This window comes from Zosterops lateralis (assembly GCF_965231275.1).
Source record: "Zosterops lateralis genome assembly, chromosome: 4".
Classification (NCBI taxonomy): domain Eukaryota; kingdom Metazoa; phylum Chordata; class Aves; order Passeriformes; family Zosteropidae; genus Zosterops; species Zosterops lateralis.
The window spans coordinates 2,909,152-2,929,206 of NC_139765.1; the positions used below are offsets into that span (position 1 = coordinate 2,909,152).

Sequence of the window (20,055 nt, forward strand, 5' to 3'; positions counted from 1 at the left end):
TGTAAGTGATTAGAAAGCTCGCAGTGCTGAGAACTGCCATTAATAAATTTGCATTAGGACACTGTCCCCAGCAAAGCACTAGAGTCTGATAACATGGGAAAAGACTTAAAGAAATTTGGTGTTTTACATAAAATAGATTTCTATAATTTTGTTCACTGGACCTCTTCAGCATTAAATACAACATATCCATGGATCACGGATTATTTGGTGGTGAGGAGAGTGATACTGGTGATATAAAAAGTAAATATATAGCAACTAGGCAAACATCATATTATTGTTTTACCGAATTGTAAATACATTTTGCTAGGATGGGAACAACTGCCAACACTGTCTGGTGGCAGGTTTTGATACCTACCACCTGACAGCATGGGAATGCAACCATATTTATATTTTCCTACATATTATTATTATTTTCCTACAACCATCTAATGAATTCCCTTCAGACTTGTATGAACCCTCCATAATGCATGCATGTATACTGAGTAATACTGATTGTTAAATTCTAAATCATTATCTCAGAGATTTCCTCCCTGGTTCACCATGGAAAAGGTAATTTTAAACTGCTTGTTTTGGGGAATATAACTGAACATTCAAGCTGTTTGGACTTACCACATTTTCCATCCTGCAGTACTTGCCCTGTACTGCACGCCTCATGCCCTTCAGTAGCTTTAGCTGGCTTCTGAGCCACTTCATATTCTGTCCCAGAAAACTGAATGTAAAATTGCTGTTTATTAATAGATTTCCTCAATGTTTTGATTGCAGTTTGCAGCTTCTGCTCCATCCTTTTCCGAACACAGTCAATGTTACAGGTGTCTAGATGGGAAATGATAACAAAACTAGAAGCAATTGAGATTCCTGTTTAAAAGAGGTGCTTAACAAAAAGCTTAGCCTGCATTGCACTATGACACCTCTGTTTCTTTCAATGTCTTGTCCACATGAAATGAAGCAGCAGCTCAGTGTTTTCAAGATCAGGCCTTTCAAAGGGACAGGACAGTATCCTGAGGTCCATGGAACAGTTCCATGGGCTGCAAATGCAGCTGGGTGCTGCAGAAAGCATCAATCCCAATGTGTTCTCCTTTCAGGTGTGTGTTCACATTAATGCTCCTGAATTTCCTCTGCCCACACTTTTCTCAGTTTATTAGGAACTCCTGCCACTTCCCCGGCCAAAACAACTTTGTGTCAGTGACAGAATGAAAGGTGCTTTCAGGCACAACTACAGTTTGAATCACTTGGCAAATGAGGTCCCCCTCCAAGTTAAGAAATCTGCCTTTGAGGACTGACATCTTTATAAGATTCAGTTCACATTTTCTTTGGCTGGAGTTTATAACATAATATCCCATCTCATTTATAACTTGAGGCAATTAGTTTAATTCCGTAGTTTGGTAAGAAAACATGAATTTTTCACCTGTGTAATAAAACTGTCTGATTTGCAGACTAAATATTCAGCAACTTACATTTTGGAGGATATTTTTATCATCGTTTTTACAGAACTCCTACCTAATCTTTATGTTCCCTGTACATCGATTAGCACTTCTGCTGTTTAAAGAAATCAGACTGGATTAAAGCCCATGACTTAACTCAAGGTCTTGAAGGAATTTTGATGCAGGTTCAATTTTTTGTTCTTTTGGCTTAACTTCATCCCTGGCTCTTTTGAACTACATCTCTGAAACTTTGAGTTTGGGAAGGCTGTTGAATGAGGCTCATGCTAAAAGGTGTTTTCATCGGCAGCTTGACGAAATAGCATCAAAGAGATGATTAACAAAGAGATTAACAGGACACTGAGGAACTAAATTCCACAGACCAATCTTTCACAAACCTGAGACTTCTTCAGACTTCATCTCCACTTCAAACTCTGCAGTGATGTGGGACACTTCTTTTGATGGTGACTTGCGGCCGCGGCGTTTTTTCTTGGAGGAGTCACACTTGAGATTGACAAAGGTCACCTGGCAGTTGTCTGTACAGGGGAACTGACCTCCTTGGCAGGAGAGAAGCAACACAGGAAGGAAATCAGGGAGCAAAGTAGCAAAGTGACAGGCTAAGGAGTGATATCTCACTGGGTAATCATGAAAGCAGTGACAGGCTTCATAACCAGTTCCTGTGTGCTGTGAGACAACTCCTTCCCTGGGCACATAACTTTGCATTAGTCACAGCTTTTTGTCTCAGGGTATTTCTGCCATTATCAAGGCCAGGAAAAGGATCAGCTTAATTCCCAACTCACGTACTTTTGAATAAAGATTTTTCAAAGCAACTGGTGAGATCTTCAGTACCCAAGATCCAAACCCAAGGCACTGTTCAGCCAGAGTGGGAACCTTGGCCTGAACTTAAATTCAGACCAAATATGAAAACCATTGATTTTTTTTCTGTCTGCAGCGTGAAAACAAAGCATGCAAATGAACAAGCAAACAAATAAACACACAAACAAATTAAAGTGCTGTTTACATGCTGGAAGAAACCACCTACCTGAGACAGCCTGCTTCCCAGAATCTTTTGTTTTCTCTTTGCTCCGAGGACGTAAATGGCATTTTGCATCTTTGATTTTAAAACGAGCTTTCTGCTTGATTGGAGGGGCTAGGGAATCTGTTGATGTAAAATAAAAAAAGCTACTATTGGGATGGAAATCTTTCTATGAGAAAGATTAATTCCTATCTTTTTTTTTTTTTTTCTGGACTCTCTAACTGTGAATTCCCATGTTACTCATAGTTCTGCTCTTGCTAGTGCCAGTAGGATTAATTTAATAGAGCTGTGCTGCTGGCAATTGAAAACCATCCAGAGGAGCTGCCTCTACTGCAGCCTGTGGCTTGCAAGCTCTATCCCTGAGCTTTCAACCCAAGGCAGGTTTCAGAGTCTTGTTTTAAAGGCTGTTATACAGTCATGCAATGAGTGGAAAATGGAGCTGCTGGCTGATTTCCCTCATAAAATCCCTGGAGGAAAAGACTGGCCTGGCTGTCACCTGCTGTAGGCTGCCTGCTGGCTCTGCAGAAGGTGGAGGGTTGGTCCCAGGTGATGCCACAGCCTGGGTCCCTCTTTCTTTGCTGAAGCAGGACTTTAGAGGTGGCCTGATGCTGTGCCACAAGCAGACACATCAGCTGCCAGGCTGTGTCACTCCACAGCACTGTAACCCCTGGCATATCCCAAATATGTAGAAAAAAGATGAATGAAATGCAGTATTTTCACACAGAAGTCTCATAACCTTTTTATGGGAGGATAACCTTTTAGTAGGAGAGTCTGTGCTGCTGTGAAAGGACTTTGCAGGTGAGGGTTGGGACCCAACCTTGTGCTACTGCTGGGTCCCTCTGGCTCACTCCTGAGCCTGGGAAAAAGTCACATTTTGATATTCTCACTATTGCCTTGCTAGACTATAGAAAATAAAATAAATAATTCTAAATATTTTTCCTTTATTGAACATATCCTAAACCTACAACACTCCCACACTGACCCACCAACACAACACTGCAGCTCCACATACCCCACCCTCAAGGAGAGGCTCCAAAAAAATGTGCATAAGGGAACATTGGCCACTTTTGATGCAGGAAGATTTTTGCTTTTTATACATTTTCAATAGATTTGTAGCTGTGTAGACTGTTAATATGTGGTTATATAGCTCCTGGTCATTTTCATACCCTTTCTCTTAGATTTTAAAATAATCAGCTAACCCTACTAATACATACTTGGAAATCTATTTAAGAGGAGAATTCCTGACAAGGACATCTTATTTTCTACCAGAACTTAAGAGACATAACAAGAGAACAGGGCGAAGAAGCCCCAAGGGGGCTGACCCATGAGTGAGTTACTGGTGTAACTGATTTCCTATTGGATGTTCCAGCCAGATACACTAATTAATTAACCCTACAGAATGATAGAAATCCTGTACCCTGCATGCACAGAGCTGTATTTTGCTCACCTGAAAGCTTTCATTGAAAAACTGCTTTTTATCTTACCACTTTATTGCAAGAATTAAGTTTTTATTTCACCATCCCAACTCTGTCGCAAAGTTTTTCCTTTCGTCGTTAGGCAACGCCTTAACCCCTTGCCTTACCCAACAAACAGCCTGATGTCCTGCAACTCTCCAAGGTCCATCCCCTCCCTCCTTGGGCCCAGGAAAGGGGGGACAAGCAGGGCAGCACCCACCTGAGCAGCTGGGCAGGGTGGAGTTACGCCTGGGCTGTGCCTTGCCGTGCTGCATGGGGACACCGCAGCTCAGCGTGTAGCTGTTCTCCGAGTCTGGGGGACAGAACACAGTCAGCACATGGGCAGCAGCCTCAGAGAGCACCTGCTGGAGGCTAAAACTCCTCAGTGCTGCTAAACGAGACACTTTTAAGGGCTGAACTTGGATTTTAAGTGGCTGAAATGCTTTTGTGTTGAATACAAGGTTTGTTTCTTCCGGCACTGAAATGATACGTTTTGTAAGTGATTTGGCACAAGGTTAGCTGTGCACAAGTTTAAAGTATTTTGTGTTTGTCCATGGCAAGGTCCTTCTGCTTTGATCATCCCCTGTAATTTAGAAAATAAACCACGTGCTTTCATAATAATTGTAGCTTCAGGCTCCAGGAGAACTTATTGGCAGAAACAGAAATGGTGTACTTACAACCACAACAGTGTCTACATATTACAGAGATAAAACTGTGTCCTGGTACTTAAAAATTACAGAAATGCAGTTCCAGTAATCTCTGATAAACTGAAAATAAAATGGGAATAAAATGTTAGCTCAACTGCATATAATGCCAAGACTAAAGGTGAAAAGTAGACACCCAAAAATAATCCTGTGCCAGAACATTTATGAAGAAGCAGTAGCATCTCCTTCCCTGCAAAACTGTGAAGATGAAAATTACAAGTAGCAAATGGTAAAAGAATTGCCCAATTTTTTATAAATAATATTCAGATGGATTGAGAGACACATCCACCTTAACCAGGATAGTGCAGAAAAAAATTGTTATATATTGAATTGCTGTGACAAAAGGGAGGGCAAAAATGAACAGTTGATTTCAGTGAATTCCTGTTACTTTTTAATACAAGTTTTTTGTGGGAATTTTCCCACCCTCACAACTGACATCTCAAATTAAACAATGAAGGACCAAACTTCTCATGTGTATTTGACAACCAGCTCTTCTTGATTTAATTTATATTGAAGTTTTTCTCATTTAACATTGTCCATAACAAAAAATGAATGCAAGAATCATGAATACACTAACAGAGAAAAGTCAACAAGTCTCATCCTACACATAAGAGGACAAATAGTTGGTACAAACCTGGAACAAAAAGAGTATTGGATGGGCATGACAGGAAGCAGCTCTCTATTCCTCCTGTTTTGCTGCATATTAGCTGAGCCTTGGGAGCTGGTTTGGCATTTGGGAGACATTTCACCATCTCTGAGGAGAACAAGATAAAGGAATCAGACATTGCCCAACCCAGAACCTTGTGCACAATGGTGAGAAAAGGCAGGAAGTGGCAAAAAACACAGAAGTATTTTTGAAATAAGCACATGTTAAGGGAGAGCATTTGGATTGGGATGTTGAGCTTGTACTTGAAAATGAAAATCCTTCACATTTTTAGACCTAAACTCTAGATCAGTCTTTCTCTCCTAACCTCCACTTGGGGATCTTTGCTGTGAGCACAATTCTGTGTGCACATCTTGATCTCAGAAGCCACAGGTAACACTAATGACCTGAGATGTCCTTTCTCTGATTTGGAGGCACAGCTCTCTGATTTAACAGACCAAACAAACACAGTGGTCTGTTTATTTAGATGACCACTAAAATTGTATTTTTTAATTCTCCAACTCCCACTGACTTTTTAACTTTAGCTCCAAGCTTTAGCTTCTGGAGCTGGAAAACTTCCCAGCCAGGCAGAGGTGAGGCAGGAGATGCTAGGATGGAGATGGATAGTCCTGCTGGCCCTTTCTGACATTGATTAAATGCCCCAAACAATGCTAAAAAGGGACCCTGTGACACCCACAGATGTCACAGAGCCATTTCTCATCAGTGCCTACAGCAGGAGGCACACTGCAGCTCATGGGAAGGAAAAATCCAGCTTCTCCTCTTGGCTTCATGGCAGGATGAAGACAGAGCACCCTGCAGGTCTCATAAGTGACTCTTCACACTTGGGTAAGGGAGTGCTTGTGTTTTTCAGCTGAAAACACATGAAGTTGTTGTTAATTGTTGGAGTGTTAATTGTTGGAGCACTCTCTGTGCTCCACCCTGAGAAGATGGTGTGACACCATAATCTGCATTTATTTTTATTTGCATCCTTTTGGACTGAAGTATTACTGAAGTAGATCTTTTTCCCCCACAAATGACAAGGTTCATTCTTGGCTGCAGGTGGCACATGCCACCACAAGCCTCCTTGATTCCCTCCTTTCCCCTCTGCACTGACTGCTGACCAAGTGCAGCTGGGCACCTCTCCAAGCAGCTTTTTCACACTCCAGTAGCTACTTAAATCTCAGCCAGGTGGCTTTGGGCAGTTCTTGCTTCACTCTCATAGAAATGCTGTTTCAGGTACATGATTTTTCTCCAACTGTTTCTTGCTACTTCTTCCAAACCCGCTCACCTTACAAGACAGGTTTGGCTGATTATTTTTCTCACTGCTGACTGTGGTACTGTAAATGTCATTTTTCCTACCTGACAGCTCACCAGCAGACCACACTGAGGTATGGGGTTGCTTTTGACACCAGAGCTGGAGCAGATAGACTGGTTTGGGTCTACCAGGGCTTGGCAAAACCCAGTCAAGCCATCATGAAACCAAAGCAGTAGCTGGAATGAGTCTTGCCTGACTTGGCTTGAGTGCAGAGGAAGAGTTCCAGAAGCCTCCAGCTGGTTTGTATTCCTGGCCTCACTGGTCATTAAATATAAATATATACAAGCCCCATAAACATGCCTGATGTTCACATCTCAGATATGGGAATAATCATCCTCCACTTATCTCCCTCCTAAGCCTTCTGTGTTGCTCTGGTGGTGTCTTTAAAAAAACTATTTCCTTGGACTGAGGAGGCAACAAAGCACAAAGTGCCATTGCTGAGCAAAAGAATGTTTTGTCACTGCAAATATCTCCAAATCACGTGGCATTCAGGATCACTAAATAGAATTCTTCCACTTTTTATTGTGTTTTTGTAACAATTTAGAATATCATTTCCTCTCAAAAATGTTGGCAATAAAAGCAGGTGATCACCAGGGAGGTGATACTCACTTTAAGCCTCACTCAACTCACCAAATCCTAGAGTGTGTATCAATAGACAAGGGCATTCTATTTCCATCCTCCAGCTGAGCATTATAAATAATCAGGAGAAATTTACAACCAGGAAAATATTTTCAATTCAGCCTCTTACCAATATTCTTAGCAGGCCGAGAGGGAATACAACACAAGTAATCTAACTTCATACCAGACCTCCAAAAATCTTAAAGGATACAGAAATTCAGGTCTGCCACAAAGTGGCACTAGCAGCAAGTGCCAAATTTTTCTGGTCTCAGGATTTGTGCTCACTGATTGTTACTTTGGACACAGCTATTGTCAGTACTTTATATGAAGCAGGACACCTTTAGAGAGAACTTGAAAAATTGGGGTGTGGTTCTGCAAATGTAGGTGTTACCATGTCCTACTTGTAAAAAGTTAAATATTTTGAATATTCTAAATTAGAGGTAAGACTTATAGCTGACATTGCAGAGATGGTAAGAAGGCAAATTAAGGGCAAAAGTATAAAATGCTTAAGATAATAACAGTACTTAGAATTCTTTGAATGGACTCATAAACTTAAAAAAAAAAAATCCACACAAATAATATCCAATATATTTCTCATTCACTAATCCACCTACAGCTATATCCTAGCCCATGGAGCTCCACAGGATCAGGTGCCATCTGAGTTTATAAAATGAATTTGGGGATCTAGGTTGTGAAAATGCAGCCTCTCTCAAACAAACCCATGGGGTTTTGCACCTTCCTGGAGAACAGGAGCCTCACCACAGCCACCTCTGAGTCACAATTCCACACTTACCAACACAGTCCTTTTTATTCCAGTGCAGTTTCTTTCCAGGTGGGCAGACACACTCATAGCTCCCCATGGTGTTAAGACAACCAAAGTCACAGCTGCCATTGCTGATGCTGCATTCATCAATATCTGAAAACACATTTGAAGTTGTGAAGAGTCTTAACCACGTGTACACACATATACTGTGCATTAAGACATGAATTGCATAAGGAAACCAATTTCTACTGTATCTTTTGCATTTTAGTCCATATAAACATACAGACACACAGTCTATAAAGGTATAAACTATAGTTTCTTTTAGAAGTTGAGGTGAAGGAGGAAATGATGCTTTGGAAAGAAACTAAGCAGTTGAAGTGTAGTTTAGACTTCTACTCCTCAAATAAAAATAAAAGGTAAAGTTTGCAAGAAGGTGAAGAAATTATTGTATATGTTATCATTGATATTACACAGAAAATCTTTCAACTTCTGGTACATTAGAAAAGCATTTAGCCAGTATTAGGTGTATCCTTATTAGTCCATGCATTCAGCATTTATATACTCATTTTGACAAGGTCAATCTCTCATCTCTTCTCTTCCCACCACCAGAAAGGACATTTATTTATTTAATGAGCTGAAATGACACCGAATCAACAGGAGATACACAGAATTGCTAATGCTCTGTCTCACAGGTAGACCTCAAAATTAAACATGCAAGGACTAAAAGTAATGACAGGCCTGGACAAGTCTGGATTCAGAGCTGTGATTCTGAATCTGCTCATAATGGAAAAATGCAGGAGGTTTGGATCCAGTTATGTTTTTGCTCAAAGTTCAGCACTGAGTATTTCCAGTTGAGAGTTTTAGTTTTTCTTCAAGTCTTACTGAAAAGACTGAAGCTCAACTGAGGGTATTTAAAGACTGAGGCACAAGCCCAAACTTTAAGGCTTTCCCTAAATTAGTACATATTAAGTCATTAAAGAATTAACAGTGAAACTGAAGATCAGTCTCTCCACACCTCACATAAGACAGGTCCCAAAACCTCTCGGACTCTGAATTTCCTTTCAAGTGGGGTCTGTTCCCAAATCATTTCCTTAGATGGACTCCTATTCTCTTCCCACCTGCCTCTACTCTTCCCATGAATTCATCTGATACTTCTCCATCAAAGAGAGACCAGCACACACTTCCTACACCTTTCTCCCAAAAAAAAAGCCATGCAGAGATACCATTGGTCTCATGTTGACTGCACAATCAGGTGAACTCAGCCCTCATTAGTGAGGGGCCAGTATTTGTTTCTGCCACATCAGCTGAACCTCTAATTTAGTCATCGTGGTAATGCTGCACTTCAAAAACATCCCTCTCCTAGATAATGGAACATCACAGCACCAATTCTTTCCAGTCATGCCAAAAAGGTTGAAAGCAGGTCCCCAGAAGATGGGAGGAAGATCCACCACAGCCTTCTGTTATGCATTTCACAGACTGGTAAGGACAAATGCCAACAGAGCCAAAATACATAAACTTTACAAAATTTGACATCTTTCCTCTATTATATTTGTTGCCCATCATATGAAGCCTCCCTACAGCTGTGAGTAGCCTCACTCCTGTGGAAGCTCTGATCATAAAACTGGTGGGACACTGGTTTTCATTGGCATTTTTCTCTTGGGAATGCTTCAGCTAATTTGAGATACCGAAATTTTAGTCACAACCAGCTCATGATACTTTATTTTAACGTTATGTCTTTATCATCTTGAGTTATAAAACCTTAATCTAAAAGAATGTGTGGCTCTGTAAACAGTTCACAAAGCAAATGAACACAGATGTAAGCAAAACTTATTTTCCAAACCTCCACAGTGCGTCAGTCCATACAAGGTGTAGCCTTTGTGGCACAGACACTCAAAGCTTCCAGGGTAGTTGATACAGGTGTGGTCACAGGTCCTTTCAAAGGAACACTCATCTATATCTGAATTAACAGAAAAAGCATTAGTAAATTAGATTTCATCAGGTTACACTGAATGACTGGATTTTCTCATTGGGTTGAAATTACTGATAAAGTATCATTTACCATCACACATAAAATCTGAATAAAATATCATTCTCATTCCTCTAGTGCCTTGCAAAGAAAATACTTAACAGGTACATGGAGCAGGACAAGAAGAGATTATTTGGCAAAACCAGATGAAGATTGTATTATGTACATTCCCCATTAGATGGCAACCTTTAATTTCTGATCACACTGACCCAGCAGGGCTCGGCGAGTAGGGAGCTTTTGGGGAAGTTAGTGGCACAACAGAAAAAAGGTTTAGGTTGAATCAAGCAATTCCCTCTTCCACTGACTAATATGCTAATATCCTGCCCTCTAGGACAGGGAGTTTCTCCCAGACTTCTGCTCTGACTTACAAGACTTGCAGAGGGTAAGCAGAACACTGCTGGAGAATGAGGCAGCATAAGGAATGGACAGGCTGCACCTAGCACAGAAAATATTAGTCCAAAATCTACATTCTACCCAACTCAAGAAAATATGACCTCTTCTCCTTAGAAAAAAGTCAGGCATCTCTAATTATCACTGCTCAGAAATGTGAAACCCTGGCAGGTCATGAAAAAAGCAACCAAAAGAGCACGTTGCTTCCAGGACAGGACAGTACAAAGGCTTTGCTGAGCAGGTGCTGTGGAGGTTCATTTGACAGCAGTTCTGACAGAATGGACTTGCTGAAAACATTAAAAGGTACCTTAAACAGCAAACTGTGCAAAATAACACTTGGGTTATTTTTTTTTTTTTTTAATAAATTCTCTGCAGTGATTAATTTTTCTGCTTAGGTCAGAAAACTGAATACAATGGAATTATTTGAAAGTGGTCATTTCAACGAATTTCATTCCTCCATGGTTCTTCAGTTATAAATGAATGGAATAGTATTCCTATGGCAGTTTCCACCCTTTCTAGAGCTGCTTTTTAAGGACAAAACCTGAACAACACCGTTACAAAATGTAACTCAGACTTTCATATTGTACATGTTTAGAATGCTGTTGGTGTTTGAAAAAACTTGAAAACTCACCCTACTTCAGGGTATTCTACCCAATTCCTTTATCCAACTATTATTTACACAGTTTTGACATTTAATGAAAGTTTCTAAGTCTCGTTCTGTTATTATAAATGCAAATACTTACCTTCCAGAACTCTAAAATGAAGATTTCCTGTATGTGTACCCAAACCCAAATCTGTGTGAGAGTTTATGCACAAATTTAGAGCGACACAAACAGCTATATTTTATATGACCTCCAACTTTAAATGTTTCAAAACATTTACACAAAAAGATAATTCACAATGTGGGAAGCAACTGTTCAGGCAAATGCATAACATAAAATGAAATAAACATGATGAACAGAAATCTGTGCTATCCAGTTTTATGTGTGCATCACAATCATTTTCTATGATCCAGTCACAAAAAGATGACAACTGAGATTTTTCTCTTTCTTACATCTATTTAATTTTTAATGCATTTTTAAAATCCATTTTAAAATATCATCATTTGAGCTCTGAAAGTAATTTCTTTTTAAGGTTTACTTTATAGTCTTGGAAATGTGCAGCTTTTGAATACACACAAATGGCAAACTGTTTCAGCTTTCTCTAAATAAATACACAAAGTGAAATCATGTGGGAATGAACACTGCAGCTATAGTTTAAAGGATTTTTAATGCTTAAAAACCCAAATCATACATCATGGTTTCATTCATGTGTAACCTCGTTCACTATGTAGAATTGCAGGAAATTTTACAAAAGCAGTTCATTTTCTGGCCTCTGACTTACCTTGGGAATCTCTTTTTCAAAACTAATTTTATATTTCCCAATAATGATCGTATCCTGCACTAGTTTAGTCCACAGTGTTTATGAACTGCTTTCACCTGCAGCACCTTGAGTGGCCGCATTTATGGCTTATTTTTCTCCACATTAAGGAGGATGCTTTTCCCTCTTTGCCCCTGGAAGAACAGTCTGCCTGATGACCTGACCACTGTTTGCCAAGTGACATTGCAAGTCAGGATGGCCAAATTAATTTCTACTCCACGGCTTTTTCACTTCTTAAACCCCTCATCCTGCTGCTGCTCTCAGAAATTCATATTGCTGGATTCAGCATCCTGCTCTGGCTGCTGGATGGAGGAAAACCCCCTTGCAGGTTCCCCTGGCTGAGCCTCAGGAGGGACCCAGCTTTCTGCAGAGCCCTGTCTGCACAATCACCAGCCCCCTGAGGAATTCAGCACTTGTCATAGAAAAGGCAGAAATATGCACCACGTACTCTTCATGACAAGAAGCAAACTGGTGGTGTGATACAGGATGCTGAAATCCTCTCTGCTTTGTGTTTTTAAACTCTGAAATTTGTGCTGTTGTCATCCTTGGGCTCCCAGGAACTTTGAAGCTGGCCCTCACACCTCTGGAAGGATGTGCTCATTTCCATATTTAGCCTGGAAGGATGTGCTCATTTCCCACCACCCTCATGTCACAGGTGTATCTCACAAGACATCACAGAGTTGGGAAATTTGACCTTCACATCCCTGGGCTTTAAATCCTGCTTTACCCACAACAAAGGGAAACAAACCTAAGGGCATCTAAACCATTCTCCTCTGTAGAGTCAACACTACCAAAATCTGGTAGCCTCATCTACTGAAGAGAAGTCAAAAAATACAAAAGCAGAGATGTTACAGTCAGGTCACAGTCTACAGGTTACAGTCTTGCCCCCATGTAAACACTCAAACACACAAAAAATTTTGTGTTGTGCTGCTCTGAATTTTCCCCCCTCCCACACCTCGAAATAAATACTTATAAATTAAATTCCTGAGTTTGAGATGCTCTTGAAATGATTTAAAGTTGCTTGAAGATGAAAAGTCAGAATGTTGTGATATTGAGGAGCTGTGGTGTAAAACTTCAGCTTAAAGTTGAAGTTTGTATTCTATTTTTGGTTGCATTGGGCATAAGTTCAGATGTAGTCCAAGCTGCCTGAGATGTGCTAATGCACTTATCTGACATCAAAAACATTTACTATTTTTTTAAAATTTTAGTTGGCCAAAAATTCATGCCACACTCACCACTGCAATCAGCACAGGTGACTGTGTCATTTCAGCATATTCAGAGGTGTCCTCACAGCTGAGCTGTTTGAAGCTTGCAGGGACTACAGGCCTAAATTCACTGCTGGTAGCACATCAATAGTTTCCTGCTGGCTTTTTTTTTAGGAATACTAATGATGCATATAAAATTTTAAGAAAGGAGCTCCCTACTTCACAGCAGAAGTGCCAAATTCAGGGGTTGGAGGAGGTGACCCCCAAAGGTCCCTTCCAAACTCCACCATGGATTCATGGGCAGTGCCAGACTTTATGTGTCCCAGTTTTCATGACATCAAGGCATCATCTCAGGCTGAATAAAGTCCAATATCTCTTCCAGCAATCCATGTTCTCACCTCCAAAGAGAATGTTTGAACAGAAGGAAGTGCTCCTTATTTTTTCCCCTAGAAGAGATTCAACTGGAAGAGATTGTTCAATGGTTTAATAAAAGAGCAGGATTTCCCTGGGGTTTTGAGGGAAGCAATTTTTGGCAGTCGTGGCCATGCTTGATAATATTGGTTTGGCTGGGTTCCTATTATTTCAAGTCAGCATTTGGATTTTATTGTTGATTTTTCAATCATATGTAGCTTTTTTTTTTCTTCCCTTTTTTTTAGTTCAGGCTTTCCCATGTTAAATGATCCCATAATGATCTTTATTTTTCTTGAACGTAAAGGTTTTTAGTGGGTGTCAGGTTGTCAGTGCTGCAAAGTAAATTCTTCTATCTCCAGAAGGGAGCTACCAGAGATCAAATTTCTCCTAAGTTTCCTCCAACAGACGTGTCTCAAAGGTGACCTGAGGGAGCAGGGAAATAAAGCAGCTCATTTTCCACGCTCATTCAAGTCCTCTGCCCTTTCCACTGGTGCTGCCACCAGACTCCCAATTACAGTGGCCCCAATTGTTGTGTGGTTTGTGTGATGTGGACACTGACTCGTCTGTGGATGTGGAGTGCAGGGCACCCAGGAGCCACCATCACACAGAGGTGAGTTTTGCTAAAAATGAAACTCTTGAATATTTGGGCTAGGGCTGTCATTTTATTGCAATTCTCAACCTGAGCTGGATTCTGACCAGCAGCTCTGAAGTGAAAGGCTCCTTTCTGTGCCCTGTTCCCAGCCCTCAGACACAGCACCCTGCACTCCTGATTGTCATTGCTCTAAAATTAATTTCAGAGGAATTAAAATGGTCAGGGAAATCAAAGTGTAAAGCAGGACATTTCCAAAAAAAAAAAAAGCATTTGCTTGTTTGCTATACAAGCAGCTCAGTGCCAGACACACAGAGGTGGGACTGGTAAATCCTGCTGGATTTAGAGATGTTTTAGGACTGTAAGCTGATGCAGGAGCTGCTGTGACTCCCTGACAGAATGCACATGTGCAAAACTCACTTACACAGAGGTGTAATTTGAGGGTTGTGGTTATAGAACTGAAGAATTCAATGCCCAGCTTCCCAGTTTCACATCAAAAATCTACTTCAAAAAAGAGGATTTTCCTATCTCTGATTTCCTTAATGAAATTTTGTTACATACAATCTAATTGTTCCATTTTGTTACAATCTAATAATGTCAGAACAAGTGAAGAAATGGTTTAGAGAAAACTAATGGTCATCAACAGCTTTTCTCTGAGACATACACTAAGTAGTTGGGTCAATTTATGAAATTGGGAGCCTTCTGCCAAAACACAGGTCATATATCAGAGCTGCATAACAGTTTAGTCTTGAGCCTGGAGTATTTTTCACCTGATCTAAAAATAAAAGTGGCAAGGAGAGATTACTGTTATTTGGTGATGATATTTGGGCTACAGAGAACAAGACAGGAGTGGCTCAAAGACAATCAACAAAAGCTATAACAGGTGTGGGGAACAGACTGTAAAGGTTCTGGGCACTGTAAGCAAAGAACCCATCTTATATTTGATTTGTCTGTGTTTGGTGAGGCAAGACATGAAGTATGCAGTAGATCACTGGATATTTGCCAAACAGGTCAATTAAATTTAAATATACTATTTCAAATAGAAGCAAAACAGAAAATAAGTATTTTTTTAACTTAGAAATGCAATGTACAATAAGAATAAAAGGAATTATCCATCTCTACTATCAACTCCTTCATCAGTAGGAGAGACTGATGACACCCTGAACACTGGTACATCAGTCAAAATTTTTGATATTATGGCAATATTTTAAAATGCTATTAAAGCTGTGACTTCATTGAGTCCCAACCCTCCCAGTAAACTTAGGCACACCTCAGTTATGGCAACAAAGACTTTTATCTACCTCAAAACTTCTTCCCAAGGCTGCCATGAAGAATATCCAGAGCAAGGAAATCTGTGTTTCAGATCTGTGCAGTGGGCACAGCAAAGCCACTCTCAGGGCCCTGGGGTTATCTCCTGACATTCTCCTCATGCAAAACCCCACAAGGTGTAGCTCTGTTTTGTCCATCTCACACAGCCCTGGTTTATTTTTAACCCCCAAATGTGGGTTCCAGCCTGGAGCACCCCAGGCCAAACTCAAGGTTAAGTCAGAATGTTTTGTGTTCACCTTCCTCAGCTCCCAAGTCATCGGCCCCTCTGAGAAACAGAGCCTTGCCTTGTTCCCATTCATTAGGCACACATACACAGAAACTCTAAAGAAGTGTTACATGATGTTTTTAAAATAAACACCAATGCTTTTTTTTTTTTTTTTTTTTTTGGTATGTATTTTGGCTGGAAAGTTATATTCTGTCTTCTCCTCCTCCTCCTCCCTCCCACCTCCAATTTCTGTGGGGAGCTGATACCACCCATGTAATGTTGTTCACCTCACAGCCCAGCCAGCCCCTGTTGCCAACAATATTTGACAGACATTAGGGGAAAACCACATATCTTAATCTGAGTGCTTGCTGGACCACAGGGAGCCACGATTCCAGCCGTGTTCCCCGACAAAAGGTGGTTTAAATTCCATGCTGGGAAAGGCATTGTTTTGCCACGGCAGCCCCATGTGATGGGGTTTCCACCACATCTCTGGGGTTTTTTTTTGATCCAGAGTGACTTAGCCCTGTTCACAGTCAGTAAAAATGCATCCTCCGTGTGAGAATGTGGCTCTCCAACACACAGCCAAGCCTGGCCAGCAGGAATGGCTCGCAGCTAACTTCTCCTTAAGTTTCAAAGCCTACAATAATAAAAATCAATGAAAAGGAAGCGGGGAAAGGTGTAGTAATGTACAAATCTTCTAGTTCATTACCTTCCCACTGAGTGCTTCTGGAGCAGCCTAACACAAATAGGAGGAAAAAAATAGCCATAACCCCCAGGCCTTTAAAAGTAATTGAAAACCCACACCCATTTAGACTTCCCACTGCACTACTGAGCTGCAATCAAGTCATCTTGCTGCTGAGACTTAATTGTTAATAACATACCTAATGACCTGCAGAAAAAAACCCCAGATCTGGCATTAATTGCTGTGACTTTTAATGGGAAGCTAAGTGACCAGGTAGCACAGTCTCATCTTGTGTTTTCAGAAATTTGAGGGGGGAAACTGTCCATTATGACTAATGTTGACTTGGACCAAAGCATTTATTTATTTAAGAACTTTATTGCTCACAGTTAAGTATGTGATTAGTGAAGACCAAATGTAACCCACTAATCAGGGGCTGAAGGACTTCTGAAGGAAATTGATTCTGTTCACAAGGAAACGTGCTTTTTATTAGAGATGATTTGTTAGAATGCAAAGAAGTAGTAAAAAAAAAAATAAATGTATGGAAACAGCAAAAGAAACCTGCAATATATGTTTGAGACAGGGGCAATAAATAATTAGAAACCTGTGAGTTATTATATAAGCATCCCACTGAGGAGGTATTTCAAGGATTTGGGAGTACACAACAAAGTGACTGCTACTCAACTCCAGGGACAGGCACACAGTATAAAGCTGTACTGAGGAAAAAATGTTAAAATTTACCTAATTCTCACAGCCTCAGGATCCTTGTATGGCTTTATTCAGCATACTGAGATCCTGGAAACAGCTTGTTTTTATCTTCCTCACAGCTTATCTGTACCCACAGTCAGTTCAATAACTCCCTATCTCTGCTCCTGGGCTGTCACCTCTCAGGACAGGCCATGTCTTTCTCTGTCTTCATCCAGCACCAAATGCAGTATGAACACTCTGGTGCTCACATATCTCTGGTGCAAGTGCAGTTTAGGGAGCCACAGCTCTCTCTGTTGTTTATTATTTTGGCCTGACCATTTCAGATGCTCTCATTTTGCTCTAAGGAATATCTGGGCATCACTGACTTCTCCTTGTTGTTCTCACACCTCTGCTACATGTCTGCAACTGAATAATGTCTTTCAAGACATAATCCAGAAACTGGACGTTTATTTTGATAGAATGATGGATATTTAATGCCAACATTAAATACTCATACTCATTTAGTCCAACCTCCTGTACTTTAAGCAGCCTCCAGCATTTTGCTTGGTAAACACCAAAAGCATCTCTGTCTCAGAAGGGATTGTCCAGGTGTTTTCCTGAACAGATCCCTTAATTTTTTTCCATCAGTTTAACTTTCAGAGTTCAAATTGGTGTGACCTTTTTTAACTGCTAAATTTTGTAAAGGCTGAATAATTTATCTTAAAAAGTTCAATGCATACCTGACCCTTCCAGGAATAAGCAGGTTCTCTCCTTTTAGATTTCTCGTATTATTTTCTTGGGGCTGAGGTTACACTCAAGAGAGCAGGAATGATTCCAGCTAAGCAGTTCCCTTGGGCTGGCTGGCTGCCTCTCCTAATTCCAGTGAATTCACCTCAATTCAAAAGACAGGAATCTTTCACTGGCCCCTCCAGTGTTAGAGGAGCTGCAGCAGCAGATCCTTCTTTGATGCTGAGCACCAAGGGGAGAACTCTTCACCCAGTAAAACTCATCACCCCCATTAACATCACAGCAACTGCTTTCCCACTATTTACCCAGACGTTAAAGCAAAGGGAACTGCTTTTAGGAAGAACAAGAAGGTACATTTGGGAAAGGTCTTTAAAGGCAAATAGCAGCTTTCCTTTATCTCTGCTATCAGACCTTATCAAAAGAGACCAGTTGCACTTTCTGTGAACCACTGGGCTATCTTTGGGGTTGGAAAACAAAAGGAAAGCAGGTTAAAAAACGAGACTTGGCAATAAAATTGTAGGCCTAGGACTCTTTGCTCTCTCTCCACAGTAAACACAATCTTTTCTTTAGGAACTATTCCAAGGGAGCTTTATGTGATCTCACACGGCAACAAATTAATTTTCCCTTCTCTTTTCAGTTCCTTGCAAAAAATTCCATATTTAGTTTTCCTTCCACACAGAATCCACAAGCTCCTTTCCTTCCACAAGCTTCCCTCAGGACTTCCTCTGAGTCTGCAGAAACGGGGAGGGGGGTGTGTGGAACAACATCTCACCGCAGTAAAAGCCCATTCCCTTCACACATGTGTGTGTTCCCCTTAAGGCGTGTGCCAAGCCCAGTGACCACCACACATTCCTCTTCCTGTCAGCACTGCAGAGCCAAGTCTGCTCCCAGGCACCATGGCTTTGTTCTGCCTCTTGCACCAGCCCTGGGTTTGCTGGTTTTTTTGGATCATCGAGAGCTTTGCCCAAGGGGTAGGGAAGGTTTATGCTTTTTTGGATGGAAACTGCAGAACCCGGCGATTTCAGCCAGGCAAAAATTGGCAGCCAAGTTTGGGGTCTTTGGGGGTTTTCTTTGACTGTAGGTGGTGGGATTTGGACCGAGGCTCTTTCTATAATGAAATACATCATCATTATCACCACCATTATTATTATTACCTTATTATTTCTCTGCTGTTGAACAAGAAAAACTATTTTTGATATGTTTTCCTGCAGCAGCATGGAAGACCCTATCATCTGCAGCACTAAACTTAAAAACAGAACAATGGTAGAGGATTACCTGATAAATTAAATTCTGGCAGATAATAATTTCTTCTAATATTTTAAACGAGGTTGAACAAAACTACTTGCTAAATCTCAGTCCTGCAAGCAGAGTTGGGGAACAGCAGTGTCAACTTTTTGCCATGAGACTGCTGAGGAGGAAAAAGGTGCCTGGCCTCAAGTGCCAAGCCAAGTTTTCCTCTTCCTCTGATTCTTCATCTGAGCTTAATTCTGAATTTTGTCCAGCTGTCCAGCTTAGCAGAGGGAAGAATGAGAAAACCAATGCTGGCCACCAGAGAAAGCTCTGCAGATACTTTCAAATAGAGAAGTTAAAAAAAGAAAGGTGTTTTTTTTCTTTTCTGCAGGTAAGAAAGTTTGCCTGGTCTCTCATGGAACATGGGAAAAACCTACTAATAACTAGACACAATAGTATAAAATTAGTAAGTCTGTCCAAGGTCACAGGCACAAAGTGTGGCTAGGGAGATGTTCTATAAAGGCATTTGGAAGAGAAGATTTCAAATTGGTACTGGTGTTCTCTGTTGAGCACATCACACTTAACCTCACCACAAGCTCATGGCAGTTCTCTCATCCTGCTTTTTCTCCTTACTGCTCTATCCTTGTGAATAATAATTTTTAAGAGGATTTCCAAATGATTTTTAAAACATATAATAATACACTATAGGGATCTGAGCCTGAGTAAAGCACCATTATCTTCTAACAACCTAAGCTAATAGTATAAAAAATGCCTAAGTACACTTAATGGTATTATTCATTTTTATTACCTGTTACTTTTAAAATCAATAGGAAATGAGTTAAGCTGAGCATTTTGTCAGAGCACAGGAGCTACAAAAGCTTCCCATGACTGCATCAGGAAGGGATGGAAGTGCTTGGTGGAAGGCCAAAGAAAGTCCAAGTACATTTTCAACTTTTCAGCAATGGCAAATTAGAGAAAGGTCAAGGAGGTTGTGATAAATGAGCCTGATTTCAAACTGTATCCCTTGAATGCTCAGCCAAGTGACAACAGCCAGTGGCATTTTTGTTAAAGTTAAAGCTGTTATGCGTATTAGGACCCATGAAGTTGTAGCACTGTGAGCGTCAAGAATGTGTAGAATTTGGATAACAGCTCTTTTCAATGTAGGAGCATTTTTCAGGGTCCAATCT

At 40.6% G+C, this 20,055-nt stretch overlaps 1 protein-coding gene across 1 annotated transcript in view; it reads right to left on the reverse strand.

Annotated features, from left to right (window-relative positions):
* Positions 1-20,055, reverse strand: part of SCUBE1 (signal peptide, CUB domain and EGF like domain containing 1) — a 175,619-nt gene that overhangs the window by 15,365 nt on the left and 140,199 nt on the right. Inside the window, exons 9-15 of the mRNA XM_083859333.1 lie at positions 9,792-9,908; positions 7,982-8,104; positions 5,247-5,366; positions 4,129-4,221; positions 2,461-2,577; positions 1,817-1,975; positions 610-813 (exon numbers count right to left, since the gene is read on the reverse strand). Of these exons, the coding sequence (XP_083715459.1) occupies positions 610-813; positions 1,817-1,975; positions 2,461-2,577; positions 4,129-4,221; positions 5,247-5,366; positions 7,982-8,104; positions 9,792-9,908 (933 nt within the window). The remainder of the gene's footprint in view (positions 1-609; positions 814-1,816; positions 1,976-2,460; positions 2,578-4,128; positions 4,222-5,246; positions 5,367-7,981; positions 8,105-9,791; positions 9,909-20,055) is intronic.